At 44.1% G+C, this 27,684-nt stretch overlaps 1 protein-coding gene across 2 annotated transcripts in view; it reads left to right on the top strand.

Annotated features, from left to right (window-relative positions):
• pigu (phosphatidylinositol glycan anchor biosynthesis, class U) overlaps nt 1-27,684 on the top strand; it is a 66,155-nt gene that overhangs the window by 5,685 nt on the left and 32,786 nt on the right. Inside the window, exons 1-5 of one of the 2 annotated variants that reach the window (XM_063041123.1) lie at nt 1,914-2,131; nt 2,620-2,684; nt 12,681-12,740; nt 12,833-12,895; nt 17,849-17,958. In XM_063041123.1, coding sequence (XP_062897193.1) covers nt 12,738-12,740; nt 12,833-12,895; nt 17,849-17,958 — 176 coding nt within the window. In that variant the 5' untranslated portion in view covers nt 1,914-2,131; nt 2,620-2,684; nt 12,681-12,737. Of the gene's footprint in view, nt 1-1,913; nt 2,132-2,619; nt 2,685-12,680; nt 12,741-12,832; nt 12,896-17,848; nt 17,959-27,684 lie in introns of those variants that run through there. The other variant, XM_063041122.1, reaches the window with a different exon arrangement.

Genomic DNA, 27,684 nt, shown 5'->3' with positions numbered 1-27,684 from the left:
CAGTTTTCCGCTGTCCCACCTTGTTTACAATCAAATTCCAGTTGTTACTTAGAGTGAGACCTTATTCTTTGTTAAAATTCATTTACTCTAGTTTTATTTCAATGGCTTCCTTCACCAGGCGACCCCAAAAGCCATTGTCGCGACACTGTAGTTTTGCACCATCGAAGTCAATTCTTTGGCCATTGCGAGTACAATGTTTTGCTGCTGCTGATTTCTCTGGGTAACCCAAATGGCATCTCCCATGCTCCTTGATGTGGATATCCACTGTGCGTCCCATCTGGCTGATGTACACTGCTTTGCTTTCACAGGGAATCCTGAGAGTCTCCATGAGGAAATAAGATGATGATGCATGATGTTCCTATAGAATGGCTACAAGGTGAAGGAAATCAGTCAGGCCCTTAAAAGGGCTGACGGAAAAACCAGGAAACCTAACAATGAGGAGGAACCCTTTGTTACTGCTACCTTCCCTATATTTCCACCGTTTCTTGAAGGATCGCCAGGATCCTGAAGAAAAACTGGATTAATACCATCCACAAACCCCTAAGGAAGCTCAGATCGCAGCTTATGTGTGTCAAAGATGACCTGGGACTCAGGATGGTTGGCGTTTACAGGATTCCCTGTGAATGGGAAGTGAAGTGAGGTATGATCCACCTGATGTGCAAGATTTCTCGCAACTTCTCTGCTTGCAGCAGACACTGAGAAGTCCTGTGCATTGATGGGAAGTATCTGAATTCTTGATTGGAGCAAAATCCCAAGACTCAGATACATTTTTAGAAGTGGCAGATGGAGTTCAACCCTGAAAAGTGTGAAATCATACATTCAGGAAGGTTAAATTTGGAAGCAGAATGCATGGTTAATGGTAGAATTCTTAGCAGTGTGGTGCAGCAGAAGTACCTTGAGATCCATATCTGTAGATGCCTCGAAGTTGCCATGCAAATTGATAGGGTGGTTAAGAAGGCATATGGGACATTCAAGAGCCTAGAGGTAATGTTACAGCTCTATAAAACTCTTGAAGTATTGTGTTCAGTTCTGGTCACCTCATTTTAGGAAGAATGTAGAAAATTTATAGAGGGTGCATAAGAGATTTACCAAGATTCTGCCAGGACTGGAGGGCATGTCTCATGAGGATAGGTTGAGAGAGCTGTGACTTTTCTCTTTGGAGCGAAACAGGATGAGAAGGGACTTGATAAAAGTGTACAGGATGATAAAAAGCATAGATACAGTAGACAGCCAGAGACTTTTTCTCTGGGTGAAAATGCCTAATACAAGGGGACCAACAGACCTGAAAGTCAGGATGCAGAACAGCTCTTCCATCCCCATCATCCTCAGCATGGGTGTCCCCCAGTGCTCTGTGCAGTCGGCTCACGTATGACTGCATGACCAAATGCCCGAGTAATCACACTGTCAAGTTCTCCAATGACTCAGCAGAGGTGGGGCTCATCACCAACAATGAGATGGCCTACAGAGTGCAGGTGGAAGAGCTTGAGGCCTGGTGCCAGGTAAATAATCCCTTCCTCAATGTCAACAAGACAAAGAAGATGGTTATTGACTTCAGGAGAGCTCACACCCCTTTTTATGTAGATGACGCCGCAGTGGAAGCTGCAATCTGTTTCAAACTCCTGAGTATATCTCGCACAACTTATGGCCACAGAGCATATTCTGCACAATTAGGAAAGTTCACCAGTGCCTCTTCTCTGTGGGAAAGCTGAAGAGAGCTGGACTATGCACATCTATCCTCAGTGCCATTCTATAGATGTGCAGTAGAGAGCATCCTAATAAGCTGCATCCCTGCATGGTATGGAAACTACACTGTGGCAGACAGAAAGACTTTACAATGGATAATCAAAACTGCACAATGCATCTCTGGCACCTGCCTATCTGCCATCAAGGACATATATACAGAAAGGTTCCGGAAAAGAGTCATTAACGTGATTAAGGATCCCACCCAACCTGCTTGTGGACTGTGTGTGCCACTCCCATCAGGGAGGAGTCTATGTAGCATCCACACCTCCTCCCACTAACCCACCTCTCCACACCCCCACCACCATCACTTAATAATTTCCTGTCAAGTCACCTTATGTAGAGACACGACTATGCCTAGCATCACTTTATGGACATACAACCGATCTATGTACGTAAGCTATTTTATGTATTTATATTTATTGTGTTTTTTTTTCATTATTCTTTATTGTGCTTTTTTGTGCTGCATCAGATCCAGAGTAACAATTATTTTGTTCTCCTTTACATTTGTGTATTAGAAATGACATTAAGTAATCTTGAATAATTTTAAGTTGATTAGAGGAAAGTATAGGGAGGTCAGAAATAGGTTATTTACACAGAGGCTGGTGGATATATGGAACACCTTGTCAGGAGTGTGGGTAGAGGCAGATGCAGATGCATTAGGGACATTTAGGAAACTCACAGTTAGGCACATGGATGGGCTATTTAGGAGGGAAAGATTAAATTCATCTTAGATTTTAAGGGTGGCACAATATTTTGGGCCTAAGGGTTTGTAATGTTCAATGTTCTAAGTCTCTTAAATTGATGAGTTCAGTCACTTCATATTTGATTCTGTGTTTTGCAACTGAGTTAAGTAATGTTTGTTTGCATTTGTTTCAGTCGTGGAAGGGCTATCTTTGCTGGATCTAGGTGTGTCCCCATACACTGGGAATGTGTTCCATGAAGTAAGTACAATATTATCAATTATATATTGGTTGTAAACCTTGGTTTACATAATGTGAGATTTATTGACAACTTAATTTATAACGAGACATGTGGTTCTGGATCATCGTGTCTTCTGAGTCCCAGTGTGCAAGTTTGACCACAAGACACAAACAGAATTAGTCCATTTGGCCCATTAAATCCGCATCGCCTTTTGATCACGCTGATTTATTTTCCCTCTCAACCCCATTCTCCTGCCTTTTCCCCATAATGTCTGACACTCTTACGAATCAAGAACCTATCAGTTCTCAGCTTTCAGTATACCCAATAACTTGGCCTCCACAGATGTCTATGGTGATGAATTCCATAGATTCTCCACCCTCTGGCTTTAGAAATTCACCCTCATCTCTGTGCCAAAGGGATGCCCTTGTATTCTGAGGCTGTTCCCTCTTGTCCTAGACTCTCCCATTATTGGAATCATATATGTGCTTCATCCTGCTCAGAGACTCAATTCCCATCAGATAACCTATAAATTGATCAAAATTAATGTATGTATTGGAAAAGTAAATTTTTGTGGCATGGTAGTGGAACATATTTTATGTAAGGTCTGAAACTCACTTTCAAGGGCTCTTCATCTTATGTTGTCTATATTTATTGCTTATTTATTTATATGACTGTTTCTTTCTATATTTGCACAGTTTGTGATCTTCTGCAATCCAATTGAGCACCCTAGTTGGGCTGTCTTTCATTGATTCTGATATAGTTATTTTTAACCATGTATAACCATATAACAATTACAGCACAGAAACAGGCCATCTCGGCCCTTCTAGTCCGTGCCAAACTTTTACTCTCACCTAGTCCCACCGACCCACACTCATCCCATAACCCTCCATTCCCTTCCTGTCCATATAGCTATCCAAATTAACTTTAAACGACAACATCGAACCTGCCTCAACCACTTCTGCTGGAAGCTCGTTCCACACAGCTACCACTCTCTGAGTAAAGAAGTTCCCCCTCATGTTACCCCTAAACTATTGCCCTTTAACTCTCAACTCATGTCCTCTTGTTTGAATCTCCCCCACTCTCAATGGCAAAAGTCTATCCACGTCAGCTCTGTCTATCCCCCTCATAATTTTAAATACCTCTATCAATTCTGTAGATTTGTTGAGTATGTCCACGAGAAAACGAATCTCAGGGATGTATTTGGTAACATATATGTACTTTACTAATAAAATTTATTTTAAACTTTATATTAAAGGATTTGTTGATTGTATGATGTCTTCCACAATCTTGAGTTGTCCCAAGGTATCTTACAGCTACTGAAATGCTTTTAAATAGTAATCAATGTTGTTGGATAAGCAACCAATTTGCAATCATCTAGATCCTACATTGGGTAATGAGAACCAGTACCGGGCTTATTATCACTGTCATATGTCGTGAAATTTGTTGTTCTATGGCAGCAGTACAGTGCACCACATAAAAATTACTATACATATATAATGATAAGAATATACAATAAATAACACATAAAACAAATTCGTAAGGTAGTGTTTGAGGATTCTTGGTCTATTTATTCAGAAATCTGATGGCAGAGGGGAAGGTGCTGTTCCTAAAATGTTGAGTCTTCAGGCTCCTGCAGCTCCTCGCTGATAGTAATGTGAATAGGTATGCCCTAGGTGGTGAGGGTTCTTCGTGATGAATGCCACCTTCTTGAGGCATTACCATTTGAAGATGTCCTCAGTGCTGGGGAGGCTGGTGCCCAACATGGGCAACATACAGTACACAAAATGCTGGAGGAACTCAGCAGGCCAGGCAGCATCTATGAAAAAAAGTACAGTCAACATTTCGGGCCAAAACCCTTACAACCCTTTGCAGCTTTTTCCAAGCCTCTGCATTGGAGCCTCCATACCAGGTTTCAGGATGCTCTCCACAATAGGTCTGTAGAAATTTGCTAGTCTTCAGTGACATTGTCTTGTCTACATCAGAACAAATGACATAGGTAAGGGTAGGCTGTCAGTTCTGCAAGACAAATTTACAGAGTTAGGTTGGAAGCTTTGGGACAGAACTGACCAGGTGGTCTTCTCAGATGTTCTCCCTGTGCTGTGTACCAGTCCAGGTAAGGTGAAGGAGGTTAGAAAATTTAATGCCTGGCTCAAATTATGGTGTAGGTTAGAGGGGCATAAGATTTACAATCACTAAAAAAAGCAATCAACCAAATCACTGATTGATGAGCCAAAATTCCCTCCAGTTAAACAAAGAAATAACTGAAATAATTGTTTTGGTGCCAGAAAAGAATGATTAAAAGTTAATACTGATTTAGAATCCCTGTCATTACAGACCACAAACTAAGCCAGAAACCTTGGTGTTGTGATGGATTTTGACTTAAATTTTAACTGCTGCATTAAGACAATTGCAAAGCCAGCCTACAACCATCTTAAAAATATAGCGAGAGTCAAAGAGCTTATGTCTCAGCAAGATCTAGAAAAACTTGTCCGTGCATTTATTTTTAGTAGGCTTGACTACTGTAATGGCGTTTTCACAGGCCTCTGTTTAAAAAAAATCCCTCAGACAGCTGCAGCTCATTCAGAACGCTGCTGCCAGAGTCCGCACTAAGACCAAGAAAGTAAAGCATATCATCCTAGTTCTCAGATCGCTACACTGGCTTCCTGTCCATCAGATGATTGACTTTAAAATATTACTACTGGTTTATAAAGCACTGAATGGTCTAGGGCCAAAATACATCTCTGATCTCTTGTTGTATTATGAACCTTCCTGAGCTCTCAAGTCGTCTAGGGTGGGTCTACTTACCGCCCCCAGGGTCAAAAGTAAATATAGTGAAACAGCTTTCAGTTACTATGCTCCATGTATCTGGAATAACCTTCCAGAAGATTTGAAGTCTGCCCCTACTTTAAGCAGCTTTAAATCGAGGCTTAAAATTTGCTTTTCCCTGTAGCTTTTAATTAGAATCTCCTGCACTGTAACTTCTATTTATCATATCTATTTTTTGTTTGATTTTATTCTCTTATATACTGTCTGAAATTTAATGTTGGTTTTTATATCTTGCTCTATGTAAAGCACTTTGAACTGCCTTGAGTTTGAAAAGTGCTATACAAATAAGCTAGCTTGTTTATGGGACATTTAGTCCCTTTTGGAGCAGATGGAACTTGTACCACTGGGACAAGATGTATTTGAACTGGAGGGGCACTAATGTACTGGGCAGGGGTAGGCTTCAGTTAGCTGAGGACGGTTTAAACTAGGGATTTGGGGGGGCGGTTGGAACAGGGAACATGCCAGGTACAATTGTTTAAACATCAATGTGGAGAATAACATATTAAGACATAAACTGATTATAGGCTTTAAAAATATATAAATGGGTCGGAATAGGATGAAAGCATCAGTAATAGTCTGAGGATGGCTTGTATGAATGCAAGAAGTATTAGGAATAAAATAACCAAGCTGGAAATATATGCAAGTGTGTATAAGTATGATATAATAGCAATAAATGAAACCTGCCTGACCTCAAAGGATGGTGATGAATATAGTATTAAAGGATATAATTAGAAAAGATCGTAAAGGTGGAGGAGTAGCCATTTACATTTTTTAAAGTTTTTTTTAGATTATGAGGACACGCAGTCCCCTTTTATTGTCATTTAATAATGCATGCATTAAGAAATGGTACAATGTTTTTCCAGAATTATATCACAGAAACACATGACAAACCGGCTTAAAAACTAACAAAAACCACATAATTATAACATATAGTTACAACAACACAAACAATACCGTAATTTGATAAGAACAGACCATGGCATGGTAATAGTCTCAAAGTCACTCAAAAGTCCCATCATCTCACTCAGACGGTAAACCCCCAGCACCGCCAACTTGCCGATGCAGCATACTGGAAGCATCCGACCACAGTCCGACTCTGAGTCCGTCCGAAAACTCCGAGCCTCCGACCAGCTCTCCGACACCGAGCACCATCTCTGCCAAGCGTTCCGACCCTGGCCCCGGCAACTGTCAATAATGTTATGTGGGACCTCATTAATAAGAGAGAATTTAAACATGAGGCTACTTATGATAGGAAGTGAATTGAGATTTAGTGAAGATATTCTGGGTGAGAATTGAAAGCTATAAGGATAAAACAATAACATTGGGTGTATGTTATAGACTCCCTAATGCTGAAAGAGATTTTAATAAACAATTCTATCAGAATATTAGAAAGGCATGTTCTGAGGGTACTGTTATAGTTATGGGGGACTTTCTTAAATATTGAGTGAGAAACTGCACTGTGGTAGACAGAAAGGCATTACAACGGGTAGTCAAAACTGCCCAATAATGCATCACCAGAAGCAGCCTAGTTGCTAACAAGGATATATGTTCAGAAAGATGCTGAAAAAGGGCCAGCAACACACCCTATTCATAGACTGTTTGTAGCCTCCTGCCCGATGGGAGTGGGATGTAGCATCCACGCCAGGACCACCAGGCTCAAAAACAGTTAGTTTCCATAAGGAGTAAGGTTGGGCCAACACCTCCACCCTTCCATACACCCACCACTACTTTATAACTTCCCTTTAGTCACCTTATGTACAGCCTAGCGTAACTTTATGGACATAAAATCGATCTATGTATAGAAACTGTCCTGTTTATTTATATTTATTATGTTTTTAAAATTATTATTGTGTTTTTTGTGCTACATTTGAAACAGAGTAACAATTAATTTGTTCTTTACATTTGTGTACTGGAAATGACATTAAACAGTCTTGAATATCCAAAATGTTGAATACTTTGGATGTAATATGCAGGCGCAATAATTTAATGGTGCTTTGTGGGCATGATATGCATTATTGTTTTGGGAATCTTTAAGGACATCCAGAGAGTGAGAGAAAGAAGGTTCAGAAAGGTGGTGCCAAGAACATCAGTGTGTAAGGTTGTAAAGAAATAAAACATGTAAAAAGTCTGTTAACACGTTGTACTTGTACATCAATGTGTACATCTCTGGGCTGTTTCTGAGTAATTGAAATGGAGATTACATGCATTGCAGTTCTTCAAGTATTGTATTTTTGATCAGATAGGAATAAAAAATGGTTTCACTTGTTATTAGGATTATCAACTCAGAATTTCAAAGAATTCTTGACTTTGAAGATTAACTTTGTTTGTCACATATACATGGAAACATACAGTGGAATGTGACATTTGTGTCAATGACTCAGCACAATCCAGTGATCTGCAAGTGTTGCTGTGTCTCCGGCTGTTCACTAACCCTAACCTGTATATCTTTGGAGGAAATCAGAGCATCTGGAGGAAACCCACACAGCCATGGGAAGAATGTATAAGCTCCTTACAGACAGCAGTGGAATTGAACCCGGATCGCTGGTGTGTAAATAACATTAAGTTACGGCTAAGCTACCATGTCTCCTGAACCAAATCAGATGCTTTGAGTGCAGGTTAGGAAGTAATTGTGGTCACACCACTGAAGGAAATCATTCTGTCTTTTCTAAGAGGTCAGGTTGATCCTTCATTGAAGAGGAGAGCAAAAGCAGCTACAGTCCATCATTCCAGCACTATGGCACTGGAATGACTGCTTTGATATTCATGTTCAAATGTCCATAGGAGCAGACTTAGGCTATTTATCACACTGAGTCTGCTCTGTCATTCCATCATGGCTGATTTATTATCCCTCTACATCTGACATCCTTACTAATCTAGAACCTATCTCTCTCCACTTTAAATATAATCAATGACTTGGCCTCCACAGCCATCCGTGGCAATGAATTCCACAGACTCACCACCCTCTGGCCAAAGAAATTCCTCCTCATCTCTGTTCTAAATGGACATTCCTCTATTTTGAGGCTGTGCCCTCTGGTCTTAGATTTCCCCACTATAGGAAACATCCACTCCACATCCACTCTATCTAAGCCTTTTAGGTTCAATAGATTCAATAAGATGCCCCCTCATTCTTCTAAGCTCCAATGAGGAAAAAGCCCAGAGATATTAAAATTTCTCATATATTAACTCTTTTCATTTTTTGGATCATTATCGTGAACCACCTTTGGACTCTCTCCAATGCCGGTACGTCCTTCCTTAGATAAGGAGGCCAGAGCTGCTCAGAATACTCGGTGTGGTCTGACCAGTGCCTGTAAAGCCTCAGCATTACCTCAATGCTTTTTTTTTGTTCTAGTCTTATGGAAATGAATGTTAACATTGCATTTTCCTTCCTTACCACCGACTCGACCTGCAAGTTAACCTTGAGGGAAATCCTGCAAACAGACGCCTTGGTCCCTTTGCAGCTCTGATTTTTGAATTTGATTCCTGTTTAGAAAATTATGCTTCCATTCCTTCTCCCAAAGTCCATGACCATACACTTCCCTATTGTATTCAACCTGCCACTTCCTTGCCCTTTCTACTAGTCCATCTACGTCTTCTGAATTCAACCTTACAATTGAGGCAAGAGTATTATCAACAGATCCACCAAAGGTCAATGTCGTGTCTTACTGTGTTTTTGAACAGACTCAGTGCAGTGGTTGTATGTGAACTATGACAGATTGGGTGAAGTGCTAAGAGGGAAGACAGTATCCCCAGAACCATCTCCCCTTGGGTCATTTTATCATCTGCACAGTTTTGGATTTGCACTCAATTGGTTATAAACACAAGAGATTCTGTAGATGCTGGAAATCCAGAGTAACACACACAAAATGTTGGAGGAATTCAGCAGGTCAGGCAGCATCTGTTGAAAGGTCTCAGCCCATAATGTCTACTGCTTATTTATTCCTCTCCATAAATGCTTGATCTGCTGAGTTCATCCAGCATTTTGCGTGTGTTACTCAATTGGTTCTGGTGCTTTTATACTGGTATCTGTTTGGATCACAAAACATTGGCATTTGCAATGTTATAGGATCCCCTTTTTCATTTAACTGTTGATCCCGCCACAATGACAGACATGGTGAGCTGCCACAAGGAAGCAGTATCGATTATCAAAGACCCCTATCAACCTTGCCATGCCCTCTTCTCATTGCTATCATTGGGCAGGAGGTGCAGAAGTCTTAGATTCCACAACAGCAGATTCAGGAACAGTTAGTACCCTACAACCATCAGGCTCTTGAGCTGATATGGATAATTTCACTCCCCACCACCCTGTGGAATCACTACTCAGAACTGATTCCACAGCCTACAGGCTCACTTTCAAGGACTTTTTTACAATTTATGTTATAAGTATTATTGTTTGTATTTTTAAAATTTGTCTTCTTTTGTGCGTTGGTTGTTTGTCAGTCTTTGTTTATGCATGGTTATTCATAAATTCAATTATATTTCTTTATTTTCTTGTAAGTGCCTGCAAGAAAATGAATCTGAATATTATACATATTTCAATAATAAATTTCACTTGACTTTTATCATAAGACATAGGAGCAGAATTAGGCCATTTGGCCCATCAAGTCTGCTCCACCATTCAATCATGGCTGATTCTTTTCTCCCCTCCTCACCCCCACTCCCCAGCATTTTCCCTACAACTTTTGATGTCGCGTCCAATCAAGAACTTATCAAGCTGTGCCTTAAATACACCCAGCAACCTGGCCTTCACAGCGGCCTGTGTTAAATTCCACAAATTCACCATTCTCTGGCTAAAGAAATTTCTCTGCATCTCTGTTTTAAATGGATGCCCCTCTATCTTGAGGCTGTGTGTGTCTTTTTGTCCTGGACTCTCCCACCATTCTTTCCACATCTACTCTGTCTAGGCCTTTCAACATTCAACATGAGATAGTTTCAAAAGGTTTCAACTTTGACTTTGAATGAAGAGATGGATTTGAGAGTAAGTACAGTTATGGGGAGTAGATGCTAAGCTACTCATCTGCTGACTGAATAGGCCACTGTGGTAAATAACTGAACAGGCAACCTCTGGGTTGTCTCACTCCAGTAGACATGGCTTTCCCTTCTTTGTCATTTCAGCCATAATAATATTTATTTTATCACTGAGCTACAGTTACTTTCCTTATGTAAGTTAGTTATTTAAATCAATGATCAACTTTGTTTAGGTATATTAGGAATTTGCTGTGGTGTGTTGGTGCCTATGTTCTCTCTTAATTTATAATGAACGGTGTGTGCAAAAATCTTGTGCTGTGCAATTTTTTTGCCGAGTGACAGCAACATGTGCGCACTGAAAAACTTCTTCAATAAAAGCAGTATAAACAAGTCAGTTCTAAAATATACAGACAAATTAGAGCAAACTCCACGTTGTCAGCATTGTCCACATCAGAAGCCGGAAAAGGAAATGTGATTGTGTGTGATCCTGAAATATACTTAACATGCTAATGAGGTAGAGGGTGACAACCTTTTGTGCACAACTTAAATTTCTTTGTGCGCTTGTAGCAAAAGATGTGTGCACTCACACACAGCACAACTTAGAGAGAAAATTGGTTGGCTTGATAGGAAATAAAAAAACAATAACATTGCAACAATTATAAGAATGAAGAATTACAGTGGATTCCGGTTAATTGTCCCATTAGTTAATTGGGGCAGTTGCTTTTTTTGGGATACAAAACTTAATCGAAAAAGTAAACAACAGGAATTCTGCAGGTGCTGGAAACTCAAGCAACACACGTCAAAGTTGCTGGTGAACGCAGCAGGCCAGGCAGCATCTGTAGGAAGAGGTGCAGTCGACGTTTCAGGCCGAGACCCTTCGTTCTTCCTACAGATGCTGCCTGGCCTGCTGCGTTCACCAGCAACTTTGATGTGTGTTGCTTAACCGAAAAAGTAGCTGGGATTTCCTCGTTTGTTTTGGGACACTGTCACTTAATTGGGACAGGAGACTTGTAGAAAAGTTTCTAACTAACATCAGTCACATGAACTTATGTGGCCGTTAGACAATATACTGTGCTTAGAGCAGTTTTTAATTAGCATCAGTTGCGTGTATTTGTGTTCAAAAATCAGTGATTTTTGTCACTGTTAATTGGTGAGAAATAAGCAGTAAGACAATTCAGAACTGTTTTGCTCACTGCGGTTTCAAGCATTCAGACTTGGAGATGCGAGAAACAGCCCAGAGTGAAAATGAAACTATTTCACCACTGCAAGTTAGGATCTATGCAGAATTTGATGGTATCAACAATCAGCTTGAATGTTACAAAGAAAGTGGCCACCTTCTGAATCTACTCCTCATCATTTTTTCTCCAATCCTGCTGAACAGTTTCGACCCAAAACGTCGACTGTACTTTTTTCCATAGATGCTGCCTGGCAGTTCCTCCAGCATTTTGTATGTGTTGCTTGGATTTCCAGCATCTGCAGATTTTCTCTTGTTTGTGCGTGGACTTGGAGGATGTAACAGTTTCTAATTAGCATCAGTCACATGCACTTGTGTGGTCGTTAGAAATTACGCCATGCTTAGAGCAAAGTTTTTAAATAGCGTCAGTTGTTTGTGGTTGTGTTATGTGTTCATTTGGACTGACCGACACCTAATTAAAAAGCGGTGATTTTTGACACTACTTCACGCAGGAAGGCAATGAAGGTCGTCCGTGGTCTATACTAGGTGTCTGTGCTGATTTTGTTCATTTACAGCCAATCAAAAGAACATGGCAGTGTGTACTGTATGAATTCTTCTGTCAATAACTATTAGGAACTGATACACAGTTTTATAGTACTGTAGTAATATTACTAATGTTCTAGTTTGTTCTATAGTTCATTCAAATATGTAATTTGTTACTCAGTTAATAGGTAGTTTGCCTTTCAAAAAATAACTGGCAGCATGTATTTACAATGTAAACAGCATTATAAAATGTGATTTAAAGTGTTTGCAGTGCAGTGACTGTGGTAGTAGAGAGGGGCGGGGTGGCTAACTAGAATGGTTGATCAGATTGACTGTCTAGAGGAAGAAATCAATTGCACTAATGCATATGAAATGGTTCAGATATTGTGACCCAATACCCTGTTGAAATATTACAATAAATTCTGATGTCTTTATCTTTGTCATCAAATTTATTTGGTGAGAAGTTATCTTTTGTTAGCTGGTACATTTATTATATTTTATTTTACAGACTCCACTTATTATCTACCTGTTCCATTTCCTTATTGATTATGCAGAGTTTGTCTTTATGGTAAGTAATGTTAAAGAATATTGTCTCTTTGAGTATCTTTTAACTTCTGCTATATGGGCTTTTGACATCCCAGCTCCATTTTGTATTTGCAGGCAATGGATGTTATAACTGCAGTTGCACTCTATCTTGTTGCTGAGGATTTCAATAAAGTTGTGGTAAGAATATTGTACTTAATTTATTATAACGTTTAAGCTTCTCTTTTAACAACCAACATTTACCTACTATAAACACAAGAAAGTCTGCAGATGCTGGAAATCCAAAGTAGTTGTTTGTGGATGGCTCTCCAACAATAAATCCTTTCCCATTCATACTCATTCCAGATATGTCAAAAACTCCCTTTTCAAATTTTAGCAAAAGCAAATCATAGGTGTTCACCACGACCCATTTTTGTTTGTAGTTCACAATTTGGACCTGGCTAACTATGGGTTTATTAGGTCATTAAAATTTTATTTTCTTCATTTTTAATCTTTGTCCTGTTGTTAGTAATGGATAATCGTACGGCTAGCTGCAAACTAGCAGGTTCTATGTTTAGTTTATAAAGTGCTGATTCAGGTAGATGCATTTCCTGGCAAAGCTACTTTTAATAGGTGATATTTACATGAGAGAGGTCTGGAGGGGGATGAGGACCATCACTGGGTTCCGGCAAACTAGCAACAGAGGAGCTGAAGGCAGTGTGGACAGGGCCAATGAACTTAACCTGTTCTTTAACAGATTTGACATTGTGGCCCCTCTCCATCCCCCACATGAGCCATCTGTTGTCGGCCCCCAACCAACACATATTCCACTCTCCCCTCCTACCCCTCCTCACAGTCCCCCCACCCTGCACTCATGACTATATCCCTTCCTCACACAAAACCACCACGGTGGGCTTCACAGCTGAACAGGTGAGAAGACAGCTGAAACGTCTGAACACAAGCAAGGCTGCAGGACCGGATGGTGTCAGTACCAGGGTGCTCAAAGTCTGTGCCCCTCAGCTATGTGGAGTACTTTGCCATGTATTCAACATGAGCCTGAGGCTCCGGAGGGTTCCTGTATTGTGGAAGATGTCCTGCCTCGTCCCTGTGCCGAAGACGCCGCGCCCCAGCAGCCTCAATGACTACAGACCGGTGGCATTGACCTCCCACATCATGAAGACCCTGGAGAGACTTTTTCAGGAGCTGCTCCGGCCTATGGTCAGGCCACACTTAGATCCCCTCCAGTTCGCCTACCAGCCCCGACTAGGAGTTGAGGATGCCATTGTCTACCTGCTGAACCGTGTCTACGCCCACCTGGACAAGCCAGCGAGCACTGTGAGGGTCATGTTTTTTGACTTCTCCAGTGCGTTCAACACCATCCGCCCTGCTCTGCTGGGGGAGAAGCTGACAGCGATGCAGATGGATGCTTCCCTGGTACCATGGATTCTTGACTACCTGACTGGCAGACCACAGTACGTGTGCTTGCAACACTGTGTGTCCGACAGAGTGATCAGCAACACTGGGGCTCCACAGGGGACTGTCTTGTCTCCCTTTCTCTTCACCATTTACACCTCGGACTTCAACTACTGCACAGAGTCTTGTCATCTTCAGAAGTTTTCGGGTGACTCTGCCATAGTTGGATGCATCAGCAAGGGAGATGAGGCTGAGTACAGGGCTACGGTAGGAAACTTTGTCACATGGTGTGAGCAGAATTATCTGCAGCTTAATGTGAAAAAGACTAAGGAGCTGGTGGTAGACCTGAGGAGAGCTAAGGTACCGGTGACCCCTGTTTCCATCCAGGGGGTCAATGTGGACATGGTGGAGGATTACAAATACCTGGGGATACGAATTTACAATGAACTGGATTGGTCAAAGAACACTGAGGCTGTCTACAAGAAGGGTCAGAGCCGTCCCTATTTCCTGAGGAGACTGAGGTCCTTTAACATCTGCCGGACGATGCTGAGGATGTTCTACAAGTCTGTGGTGGCCAGTGCTATCATGTTTGCTGTTCTGTGCTGGGGCAGCAGGCTGAAGGTAGCAGACACCAACAGAATCAACAAACTCATTCGTAAGGCTAGTGATGTTGTGGGGATGGAACTGGACTCTCTCACGGTGGTGTCTGAAAAGAGGATGCTGTCTAAGTTGTATGCCATCTTGGACAATGTCTCCCATCCACTACATAATGGACTGGTTGGGCGCAGGAGTACATTCAGCCAGAGACTCATTCCACCGAGATGCAACTCAGAGCATCATAGTAAGTCATTCCTGCCTGTGGCCATCAAACTTTACAACTCCTCCCTTGGAGGGTCAGACACCCTGAGCCAATAGGCTGTCCTGGACTTATTTCATAATTTACTGGCATAATTTACATATTATTATTTAACTATTTATGGTTTTATTACTATTTATTATTATGGAGCAACTGTAACGAAAACCAATTTCCCCCGGGATCAATAAAGTATGACTATGACTATGACTTATCCCAGCTGGGTGGCAGAAAGTTACTTTGAGTCTAGGGCCAGAGGACTCAGCCATAGAATAGAAGGATGTCATTTTAGAACAAAAGTGATATTTCTTTAGCCAGGGGGTTGAATTCATTGCCACGGATGGCTGTGGAGGCCAAGATATTGTGCATAAATAAAGCAAAGTATGATAGATTTTTGATTAGTAAGGTTATGGCAAGAAAGCAGGAGAATGATATTGAGAGGGAAAATAAATCAGCCATGATGGAATGGCAGAGCAGATTTTATGGGCCGTATGACCTAATTCTGCTCCTGTGGCTTATAAAGTGGCTGATAACAATCTTTTCTTCATGATTATCTTGAGATTTAAAATTAGCAGGCAGCAGAGAAGGAGCCGGAAATAGGGTTTAACCTGTTGCATGTTGTAAGGCCTCGATAGAGTGGATGTGGAGAGAATGTTTCTTATGGTGGGGAAGTCTAAGACCAGAGGGGACAGCCTCAGGATAGAAGATTGTCTTTTTAGAACAGAGCTGAGGTTTCTTTAGCCAGAGAATAGTGAATCTGTGGAATTCGTTACCACAGGTGGCTGTGGAGGTTAAGTCCTTAGGTATATTTAAGCAGAGGTTGATAGATTTGTGATTAGTCAGGTCTTGAAGGGATACGGGGAGAAGGCAGAAAATTGGGGCTGAGAGGGAAATGGATCCGTTATGATTAAATGGCGGAGCAGACTCAATGGGTTGAATGGTTTAATATGCTCCTAAATTTTCAGAGTTTCAAAAGCAGTTTACAAATCTTAAGCACAAGAGACAGGGTTCCTCTTGTCCTCATCTACCACCCTGCCAGCCTCCATGTCCAGCACATAATTCTCCGAAACTTCCGCCATCCATAACAGGATCCCACCACCAAGCACATCTTTCCCTTCTTTCCCCAATTTCTGCCTTCTGCAAGGACAGCTCCCTTTGCGACTCCCTTGTCCATTCGTCCCTCCCTGCTGATCTGCCTCCTGGTATTTATCCTTGCAAGCGGAACAAGAGTTACGCCTGCCCCTTCACCTCCTCCCTCACTACCATTCAGGGTCCCAAACAGTCCTTCCACGTGAGGCGACACTTCACCTGCGAGTCTGTTGGGGTCATCTACTGTATCTGGTGTTCCCAATGTGGCCTCCTGTATATCGATGTGACCCGATGTAGATTGGGAGACTGCTCCACCAAGCATCTACGTTCCATAAGCCAGAAAAAGCAAATCTCCCAGTAGCCACCCATTTTAATTCCACTTCCCATTCCGACATGTCAATCCATGGTCTCCTCTACTGTCGCGATGAGGCACACCTTGTATTCTGTCTGGGTTGCCTCCAATCTGATGGTATAAACATCAATTTCTCTAATTTCCAGTAATGGCCAATCCCAGCCCTTCACCGTTCCCCAGCCCCTTTTCCCTCTCTCACCTTATCTCCATACCTGCCCATCGTCTCTCTTGGGTGCTCCTTCCCCTTTCTACCATGATCTTCTGTCCTCTCCTATTTAGATTCCCCCTTCTCTAACCCTGTATCTCTTTCACCTATCAACTTTCCAGCTCTTTACTTCACCCCTCCCCCATTTCACCTATCACCTTGTGTTTCTCTCTCCCTTCGCCCACATCTTCTAACTCTGACTCCTCATCTATTTTTTTCCAGTCCTGCTGAAGGGTCTCAGCCTGAAACGTCGACTGTTCTCTTTCCCATTGATGCTGGCTGGCCTGCTGAGTTCCTCCAGCATATTGTGTGTGTTGCTTGGATTTCCAGCATCTGCAGATTTATCTTGTTTTTAAAGTCTGCAGAGGTTCAGAGCCTCAAATTAATAGCAGAGAATGTATATAGTATACTGAAATTCGTACTCTTCAAGACATCCATGAAACAGAAAAAAACCCAAAGAATGAATAACAGAAACATCAGAACCACAAGGCCCCCCCCACACACAAGCAGCAACAAAAGCATCCTCCCTCCTCACTCACCCTCTCCTCATTTGCTCCAGCAAAAGCACTAACCCCCCTCCCCACCTTGCAAGCAATAGCAAAGCCCCAAAAGAGATATTGATCTAGAGTCCATCAGAAACCGCAGTCCATAGGCCAATTTTTGGTATCTTAGACAGGCTCTCTCTCAGAGAGAGGTCGCTCCTGCAAATCCAAAACAACACACACAAAATGCTGGGGGAACTCAGCAAGTCAGGCAGCATCCGTGGAAATGAATAAGCATTCAACGCTTCGGGCCAAAATCCTTCATCAGGACTGAAAAGGATGGGAGTAGATACCAGAATATAAAGGTGGTGGGAAGGGAAGGAGGATAGCTAGAAGTTTACAGGTCTGCTGAAACCATTTTTACTTTAAAATAATTTCAAGCTAGTTCTTGTTGAATATATCAATATCCAGTTTTTAAATAATATGCATACCAGTATTGTCGGCAATATGAATCAAAATCTTCAGACCAAGTAGCAGAAAAATTTGGGAATGAGTGGAGAAATAAAAACCCATTTCTTTTTGATTTGTTAGAAAAGCTGCTGTCTGTGTATTTTATAATCCTGTGTACAGTAAAGCAGTGACAAGGTTTACTGAGTGCTGTTAGGGGGAGAATGCAGTGTAAAGAAATTTAAGTAGAATGTGAAGAATTAATTTATAGGTGTGACGTTAATTTTTTTAAATTTTTATTTTTATTTCCCAGTTTAGGAAACAGCGGCTTGCATTTGAATTCAAGAAATATGCTTCAGATATCATCACACTTGTCAGGACTCCTAAAGAAATGTATCATATTCCTCTTAAGGTAGCACTGTTGTAAGTAAGAAAGCATATTGTCATTATCAGTACTGTGATATGTGTATGGTCAATCAGTTGGCCAGATGCCACAATATGTGCAGCATGACACGGATTGAAGTAGACTTGTGTTGTGATGCTGGCATTTTCCTTAGGAGCAAATGATGAATTGTGATCTTAGGCAGAACTGAGGATGAAGGAAGACATTTGGAGTGATTATATTACATCTTTGATATCCCCAAGCTTTCAGCCGATGAAAAACTTTGAGGTTCAGTAACTTATACCACTTATGATACATAGCAGCCAATTTTGCAGTGGGTGCTTTCATTAGCAATTGTGTGATTAGTGCCTAGATAATTTGAGTGGCACAGTAGCAGAGAGGTCAGCATAACATTGTTACAGCACCACTGTCCTGTGTTCGATTCTGTCACTGTCTGTAAGGAGATTGTTCATTTTCTCCGTGACTCCATGGATTTCCTGCAGGTGCTCCAGTTTCCTCCCATGTTCCAACAACGTACGGTTTAAGTTAATTAGTCACGGGTGTAATTGGGCGGTGTGGCTCGTTGGGCAGGGAAGGCCATTATTGTGTGTCTCTAAATAAGTAAAAATAATCTAATCTAATTTGGGTTTTCATGATGTTGAGGCTTATTAAGATAGGTGTATTGTAAGGACACTGGGGAGACCATTCCAACACTAATCTAGAATTATATCTATTTATTTGATTCTCAGAAAACTCTGCAGTGGCCCCTCCATACCAGACGGTGATGCCAGTTAGAATACTTTGCATGGTACATCTGTAGAAATTTGTAATGTCTTTGGTTATGTGCCAATTCTTTTTTAAACCCCGAATGTCATGCCTTCTTTGTAATTGCATCAATATGTTGGGCCCAGGATTGATCCTCAGAGATGTTGTCACCCAGGAACTTGAAACTGATCACCCTTTTCACTTCTGATCCCTCAATGAGGACTGGAGTGTGTTCCCTTGACTTCCCCTCCCTGAAATCCACAGTTAATTTCTTGGTCTGCAACACCATTCAACCAGCTGATCTCTCTCACTTCTGTACGCCTTCTCACCACAATCTGAAATTCTGCCAACAATAGCTGTGTCATTGCCAAATCCTACTCTTCTTGGGCACTGGTATGATTGTCGCCCTTTGGAAGCAGGTGAGAACCTCCGACCGCAGCAGTGAGAGATTGAAGATTTCCTTGACCATTCCTGCCAGTTGGTTGGCACAGGTTTTCAGAACTTCACTAGGTACACTATCAGTGCCTGATGCCTTGCGAGGGTTCACCTTCTTGAAAGATGTTCTGACTTCGCCCTTTGAGACAGATCACAGGGACACCAAATGGTGATCTTGTAGCGCAGTTAGAGGTTGGCAGGTATGATGTGGGCATTACTGAGTTGTGGCTGAAAAAAGAACATGCAAGGAATCACGTATCAAAAGGACAGGCAGGTAAGCAGAGGAGGTGGATGCCTCTGTTGGTTTTTTTTAAAAAAAAAACAAAATCAAATACTTAGCAAGAGGTGACATAGGACTGGAAGATATAGAATCCTTGTGGGTAGAATTAAGAAACTGCTAGGGTAAAAAAAGACCTTGATAAGAGTTACATTTTAGGCCTCCAAACAGTAGTCAGGATGTGGGATACAAATTACACCAGGAATTAGAAAAGGCATGTAAAAAGGGCAATGTTACAATAGTCATGGAGGATTTCAATATGCAGGTAGATTGGGAAAATCAGATTGGTGCTAGATCCCAAGAGAGGGAATTTGTAGAATGCCTAGAAGATGGCTTTATAGAACAGCTTGTGGTTGAGTCCACTAGGGGAAGGGCAATTCTGGATTGGGTGTTACGTAATTGACCAGATTTGATTAGGGAGTTTAAGGTAAAGGAACCCCTAGGAGACAATGATCATAATATGATGTAATTCACCTTGCCTGAGAGAGAGGAGATAAAATCACATTATGGTGGAGTAAAGGACATGAGAGAGGAGCTGAGAGGTCTGAAGGTAGATAAGTCATCTGGACCAGATGGGGTTCTGAAAAGAAGTAGCTAAAGGGATTGTGGAGGCATTAGTAATGATCTTTCAAAAATGATTAGATTCTGAAATTATTATGGAGGACTGGAAAATAGCAAATGTCACTGCACCCTTTAAGAAGGAAGGGTGCAGAAGAAAGGAAATTATAGGCCAGTTAGCCTGAATTCAATGGTTGGGAAGATGCTGGAGTCCATTATTAAGGATAAGGTTTTGGGATCCTTGGAGGCACATGGTAAAATAGGCCAAAATCAACATGGTTTCCGAAAGGGGAAATCTTGCCTGACAAATCTATTGGAATTCTTGAGGAAATAACAGGAGGAATAAACAAAGGCGAATCAGTGAATGTTGTTAACTTGGATTCTCAGCCGGTCTTTGACAAGGTGCTGCACTTGAGGTTGCTTAACAAGATATGAGCCCATGGTACTACCGGAAAGATACTAACATGGATAGAAGATTGGCTGACTTCAGGGGCAAAGAGTTGGAATAAAGGGTGCCAGTGCCTTTTCTGGCTGACTGGAAGTGACTAGTGGTGTTCCACAGGGGTTGGTGTTGGGACTGCTGCTTTTATGTTAAATATCAATGATTTGGATGATGGAATTGATGGCTTTGTGGCCAGGTTTGAGGACGATGTGAAGATAAGTGGCGGGGCAGGTAGTTTTAAGAAAGCAGAAGGCTTAGACGGATTGGGAGAACGTGCACAGGAGTGGCAGATGGAATATAGTACAGGAAAAGTGCAGTGTCAGGCACTTTGGTAGAAGGGATAAAGGCATAGACTAATTTCTAAATGGAGAAAATTAAAAAATCTGAAATATAAAGGGACTTGGGAGTCCTCATGCAGGTTTCCCTAAAGGTTAACTTACAAGTTGAGTTGGTCATAAGGAAGGCAAATGCAATGTTAGCATTCATTTGGAGAAGACTAGAATATAAAAGCAAGAATGTAATAGGCTTTATATGGCATTGGTCAGACTGCACTTTGTGTATTGTGAGCAGTTTTGGGCTCTTATCAAAGAAAAATGCATTAGGCAGGGTCCAGAGGAGGTTCACAAGAGTGATTCAAGAAATTAAAGGGTTAATGTATTAGGAGCATTTGATAGCTCTGGGCCTGTACTCACTGGAGTTTAGAAGAATGAGGCAGGATCTCATTGAAATCTATTGAATATTGAAAGGCTTGGATACAGCAGATGTGGAGAGGATGTTTCCCATAGTGGGAGAATCTGGGTCAGAAGTAACAGCCTTGGAATAGAAGGATGTTCATTTAGAACAGATAAGGAAGAATTTCTTAAGCTAGAGTAGTGAATCTGTTTAATTCTTTGCCCCAGATGGCTATGGAGGCTGGGTCATTGGTAATGTTTAAAGTAGAGTTTGATAGGTTCTTGATTAGTAGGGAATCTGAAGACAGGAGAATGAGGATCGGGGGGATCATAAATCAGCCATGTGGAAATGGCAGAGTTGACTTGAGGGCCATATGGCCTAATTCTGCTCCTATGTCTAATGGATACAAACAGGTTACAAGTCAAACATTTAAGTGTAATGGGTTAACAGAACAATGCAAAACCAAATTATTTTTAAGTCCAAAATCAATGCAAAAAATGTCAGATTGATTACATCATTTGTCAGGCTTGGCATTCAACAATATTTTTTTCAAAGCCTGTCGGGTGTTTTTGTAGATCAAAGAAGTGAATTTTTGATAAAATGTTCAATTAGCAAACTCCAGATTGTAGTGAATGCTTTATTAATCATATATCTGTCATTAATGTTCCTTTTAAAAAAAAGTTTATGTCACTTAATATCATCTAGTACTGGTCTAGTTTGATATGCATCAAGGCACATGGTCAATACAAATAATTCTGCAGTATATCCTATAGTTGAAGGTGGGTGGTGAGTGAAGATGCATCTCTACCACAGGAGGTGTAAGGTGCTCCTTCCCTCCGCTAGCCTGCAGGCCACCCTTGGTCAAGGTATGGCACCTGCTTAGTTACCCCGATCAGAGTCCCGTGAAGTTATGGGAATAGGTGGTGGATACTCGTATGAGCAGCTGGTGCATATCACAAGTCCTGGTTATATGACCACTGATGCCAGACAGACAGTCTCTGAAGAGTATTGATAATGGCTGGGGTCTCCTGTCTTGTAAAGACACTGCCCAGCAGAAGGCAATGGCAAACCACTTCTGCAGAAAAAATTGCCAAGGATAATCAGGCTCATGGAAAGACAATGATCGTTCATGTCATCTGACACAGCACACAATGAACGAACAATTGAAGGATTAAACTCATGTATTTGACTGGCAGTAATTATTTAAATAACAGAATTAAATGAGTCAGAAGCTCATTGTGTTTTAACTGGTTTCAAATGAAGCTAAGGAAAAAGATAAGGGGGCAATTTATCTATCTCTTTTTGTTCTCTTCTATTCTTTATTTCTAATACCTGGGTATTGTAGCGATGTGCTACACACAGAGCTAGAAATAACGACAGGCAGTCTTTAAGCTGCACTCGAGACTCGTTTATTCAAACTTCGCAGCACTGGCTTTTAAGCAGTTCCCTTCCAGTCCTCTCTGGGCGGAAATGACGTCAGAGGTGCATTACAAAAGTCTCTCCCCGCACGCAGGCTATTTTGTGAACCGGTTCGCTTGTGTAGAAAGTGGGTCACCACATAACCCCCCCCCCCCCGAACTGGCGATACACCCCCCCCAATGTCCACAGTCTGGATCAGTCTCTGTTTGGGCGGTCTGCCTCCGCGCCGCGGTGCCTGAACCTCGACCGGCTGCGCCAAGTCCACATGGGCCGGTTTGAGTCGGTCCACCGTGAAAACCTCTTCTTTCCCCCCAATGTCCAGTACGTACGTGGACCCGTTGTTACTGATCACCTTGAACGGCCCCTCGTATGGCTGCTGTAGCGGTGCCCGGTGTGCGCCCCTTCGTACGAATACAAACTTAGAGTTCTGCTGGTCTTTGGGTACGCAGGTCGGGATCTGTCCGTGTTGTGAAATAGGTACGGGGGCCAGGTTGCTGAGCCTTTCGCGTAGTCTGTCCAGGACTGCTGCGGGTTCTTCCTCTTGCCCCCTTGAGGCTGGTATGAACTCTCCTGGGATGACCAGGGATGTGCTGTACACCAGCTCGGCCAACGAGGTGTGCAGATCCTCTTTGGGTGCTGTGCGGATTCCAAGCAGGACCCAGGGAAGCTGGTCCACCCAGTTAGGCCCTTTCAGGCGGGCCATGAGAGCTGACTTTAAGTGACGGTGGAAGCGTTCCACTAGTCCGTTCGACTGTGGTTGGTAGGCAGTTGTGTGGTGTAATTGTGTTCCCAACAGGCTGGTCACGGCTGACCATAGGCTGGAGGTGAACTGGGCACCTCTGTCGGAGGTAATGTGGGCCGGTATCCCGAGCGTGCTACCCAGGTTGCAATCAGTGTTTGGGCGCAGGAATTGGTGGTGGTGTCGTTGAGCGGGACCACCTCTGGCCATCTCGTGAACCGGTCTACCATAGTTAGGAGGTACCGCGCTCCTCGCGACACTGGCAGGGGCCCCACGATATCCACATGAATGTGGTCGAACCTCCGGCGGGTGGGTTCGAACCGCTGCGGCGGGGCTTTGGTGTGCCGCTGCACCTTGGCCGTTTGGCACTGCATGCACGTTTTGACCCATTCACTGACTGTCTGCGAAGTCCGTGCCACATGAACTTGCTGGAGACCATCCGGGCGGTTGTCCTGATAGATGGGTGCGCCAAGCCGTGTATGGAGTTGGAAACTCGCTGCCGCCAGGCTGCCAGGACGATGGGGCGAGGTTGGCCGGTAGCCACGTCACACAGGAGGGTCCTCTCACCTGGGCCTACGAGGAAGTCTTGTAGCTGCAAACCCAAGACTGCGGTCCTGTAACTGGACATCTCGTCGTCTGCCTGCTGCACGTCCGCCAGTGCTGCATAGTCCACCCCCTGGGACAGGGCCTGGATAGCTGGTCTGGAGAGTGCGTCCGCCACAACGTTGTCCTTTCCCGAGACATGCTGGATGTCCGTCATGTACTCGGAGATGTAGGACAGATGTTGCTGCTGGCGGGCTGACCAGGGATCGGACACCTTTGTGAATGCAAAGGTCAACTGTTTGTGGTCCGTGAACTCAGTGAACGGCCTGCCTTCTAAGAAGTACCTGAAATGCCGGATTGCCAGATATAGTGCCAACAGCTCCTGGTCGAAGGCACTGTACTTGAGTTCGGGTGACCGTAGGTGCCTGCTGAAGAACGCCAGGGGTTGCCAGCGCCCCTCGATGAGTTGCTCCAGCACCCCACTGACAGCTGTGTTGGATGCGTCCACTGTGAGGGCGGTTGGAACGTCCGTTCTGGGGTGCACCAGCATCGCGGCGTCTGCCAAGGCTTCCCTGACTTTAACGAAAGCGGCTGCGGCCTCTTCATCCCAAGTAATGTCTTTGCCTTTACCCGACATCAGGGTGAACAAAGGGTGCATGATACAGGCTGCTGAGGGGAGGAAGCGGTGGTAGAAGTTCACCATACCAACGAACCCCTGCAGGCCTTTGACTGTGTTGGGCCGGACGAAGTGGCGGATCGTGTCTACCTTGGCGGGCAGAGGTGTTGCCCCATCTTTGGTAATCCTGTGGCCCAGGAAGTTGATGGTGTCGAGCCCGAACTGACACTTGGCCGGGTTGATTGTGAGGCTGAAATCACTCAGGCGGGCATAGAGCTGGCGGAGGTGGGACAGATGCTCCTGATGACTACTGCTGGCTATGAAGATGTCGTCCAAATAGATGAACGCAAAGTCCAGGTCGCGTCCCACCGCGTCCCATTAGTCGCTGGAACGTCTGTGTGGCATTCTTCAGGCCAAATGGCATTCGGAGGAACTTGAACAGGCCGAACAGGGTGATGAGTGCTGATTTGGGGATGTCTTCAGGGTGTACCGGAATTTGATGGTACCCCCGGACGAGGTCTACTTTGGAAAAGATGCTTGCCCCATGCAGGTTTGCTGCAAAGTCCTGTATGTGCGGCATGGGGTAGTGGTCTGGAGTTGTAGCCTCATTCAGTCTGTGGTAGTTGCCACATGGTTTCCAGACCCTGGCTGCTTTGGGCACCAGGTGCAAGGGGGAGGCCCATGGGCTGTCGGACCGCCATACGATCCCCAATTCCTCTATCCTCTTGAACTCCTCCTTCACCAGGCGGAGCTTGTCCAAGGGGAGCCTTCGTACGCGGGCATGGAGGGGTGGTCCCTGGGTCGGAATGTGGTGCTGTACTCCGTGTCTGGGCATGACTGCTGTGAACTGTGGTGCCAGAACCGATGGAAAGTCTGCCAGGATTGTGGTGAATTCGTTGTCAGACAGCATGATGGAGTCCAGGTGTGGGGCCGGCAACTTGGCTTCGCCCAGGGAGAACGTCTGGAAAGTCTTGGCATGGACCAGTCTTTTCCCTTGCAAGTCGACCAGCAGGCTGCGAGCTCGCAAGAAGTCCGCCCCCAGGAGTGGTTGGGCCACTGCGGCCAGTGTGAAGTCCCACGTGAAGCGGCTGGCGCCGAAATGTAGCTGCACTGTGCGGGTGCTGTGGGTCCAAATTGTGCTGTTGTTTGCGGCCCTCAGGGTGGGTCCCGGCTCCCTGTTGTGGGTGTCATACCCCTTCGGGGGTAAGACGCTGATCTCTGCTCCAGTGTTGACCAAGAAGCGGCATCCCGACTGTCCCAAACGTACAGGAGGCTGTCCTGGTGGCCAGCCGCCATAGCCATTAGTGGCGGCTGGCCCTGGTCGTTTCCCGGGAACTTGCAGGGCAGGCGACAACGGCGGGCTTCTGTGCCTCACCGCTGGTGGTAGAAACACCACTGTTCATTGGCCTCCTCACTCCTTCCTCTGGGTTGCATGTGCTCCGTTTCCATGCCTAGTCTGGCCTGCTGTTGGGCGCGTGGCTTGGTAATCTGTCCGACGGACGCCCTGCTCTCCCTCTTGGCTTTCCACAGCACGTCTGCCCGGGCCGCCACTTTCCGGGGGTCACTGAAATCTGCGTCGGCCAGCAGCAGATGTTTGCCCTCGGACAGTTGTTCTCGGGATGCCTGCACAAACATGAGGCAGGGCTTGTGTCCTTCAACCAGGGCCAGCATCTCATTCATTAATGCTGACGGCGGCCTGTCTCCCAAGCCATCCAGGTGCAGCAAGCGGGCACCTCGCTCACGCCGTGAGAGGCCAAAGGTCTCTAAGAGCAGCGCTTTGAATGCTGCATATTTGCCTTCTTCGGGGGGTGACTGTATGAAATCCCCAACCTGTCCAACTGTCTCCTGGTCAAAGGAGCTCACCACGTAATAGTAACGTGTGGAATCCGAAGATATCTGCCGAATCTGGAACTGGGCTTCTGCTTGGTCAAACCACACGTGTGGTCACAGCGTCCAGAAAATTGGCAGTTTTAGCGAAACTGCGTGAACAGATGGAGAAGGGTCGATCATCTTTGGTCCAAATCCCGTTTGGACCATCGGGGTCACCGATGTAGCGATGTGCTACACACAGAGCTAGAAATAACAACACGCAGTCTGTAAGTCGCACTGGAGATTAGTTTATTCAAACTTCGCGGCACTGGCTTTTAAGCAGTTCCCTTCCAGCCCTCTCCGGGCGGAAATGACAACAGAGGTGCATTACAAAAGTCTCTCCCCGCACGTGGACTATTTCGTGAGCCTGTTCGCTTGTGTAGAAAGTGGGTCACCACAGTATCAAATTAACATTAAGTACCTCTGTACCAACAAATGTCTTTACTTTTGGTGATGTTCAACACCATCCGCCCTGCTCTGCTGGGGGAGAAGCTGACAGCGATGCAGGTGGATGCTTCCCTGGTATCATGGATTCTTGATTACCTGACTGGCAGACCACAGTACGTGTGCTTGCAACACTGTGTGTCCGACAGACTGATCAGCAGCACTGGGGCTCCACAGGGGACTGTCTGGTCTCCCTTTCTCTTCACCATTTACACCTCAGACTTCAACTACTGCACAGAGTCTTGTCATCTTCAGAAGTTTTCGGGTGACTCTGCCATAGTTGGATGCATCAGCAAGGGAGATGAGGCTGAGTACAGGGCTACGGTTGGAAACTTTGTCACATGGTGTGAGCAGAATTATCTGCAGCTTAATGTGAAAAAGACTAAGGAGCTGGTGGTAGACCTGAGGAGAGCTAAGGTACCGGTGACCCCTGTTTCCATCCAGGGGGTCAATGTGGACATGGTGGAGGATTACAAATACCTGGGGATACGAATTGACAATAAACTGGACTGGTCAAAGAACACTGAGTCTGTCTACAAGAAGGGTCAGAGCTGTTTCTATTCCCTGAGGAGACTGAGGTCCTTTAACATCTGCCGGACGATGCTGAGGATGTTCTACAAGTCTGTGGTGGCCAGTGCTATCATGTTTGCTGTTCTGTGCTGGGGCAGCAGGCTGAAGGTAGCAGACACCAACAGAATCAACAAACTCATTCGTAAGGCTAGTGATGTTGTGGGGATGGAACTGGACTCCCTCAGGGTGGTGTCTGAAAAGAGGATGCTGTCTAAGTTGTATGCCATCTTGGTCAATGTCTCCCATCCACTACGTAATGGACTGGGTGGGCACAGGAGTACATTCAGCCAGAGACTCATTCCACCGAGATGCAGCACAGAGCGTCATAGGGAGTCATTCCTGCCTGTGGCCATCAAACTTTACAACTCCTCCCTTGGAGGGTCAGACATCCTGAGCCAATAGGCTGGTGCTGGACTTA

The sequence above is a fragment of the Mobula hypostoma genome, chromosome 2, assembly GCF_963921235.1.
Source record: "Mobula hypostoma chromosome 2, sMobHyp1.1, whole genome shotgun sequence".
Lineage (NCBI taxonomy): Eukaryota > Metazoa > Chordata > Chondrichthyes > Myliobatiformes > Myliobatidae > Mobula > Mobula hypostoma.
This window is presented reverse-complemented; position numbering and strand designations above follow the sequence as displayed.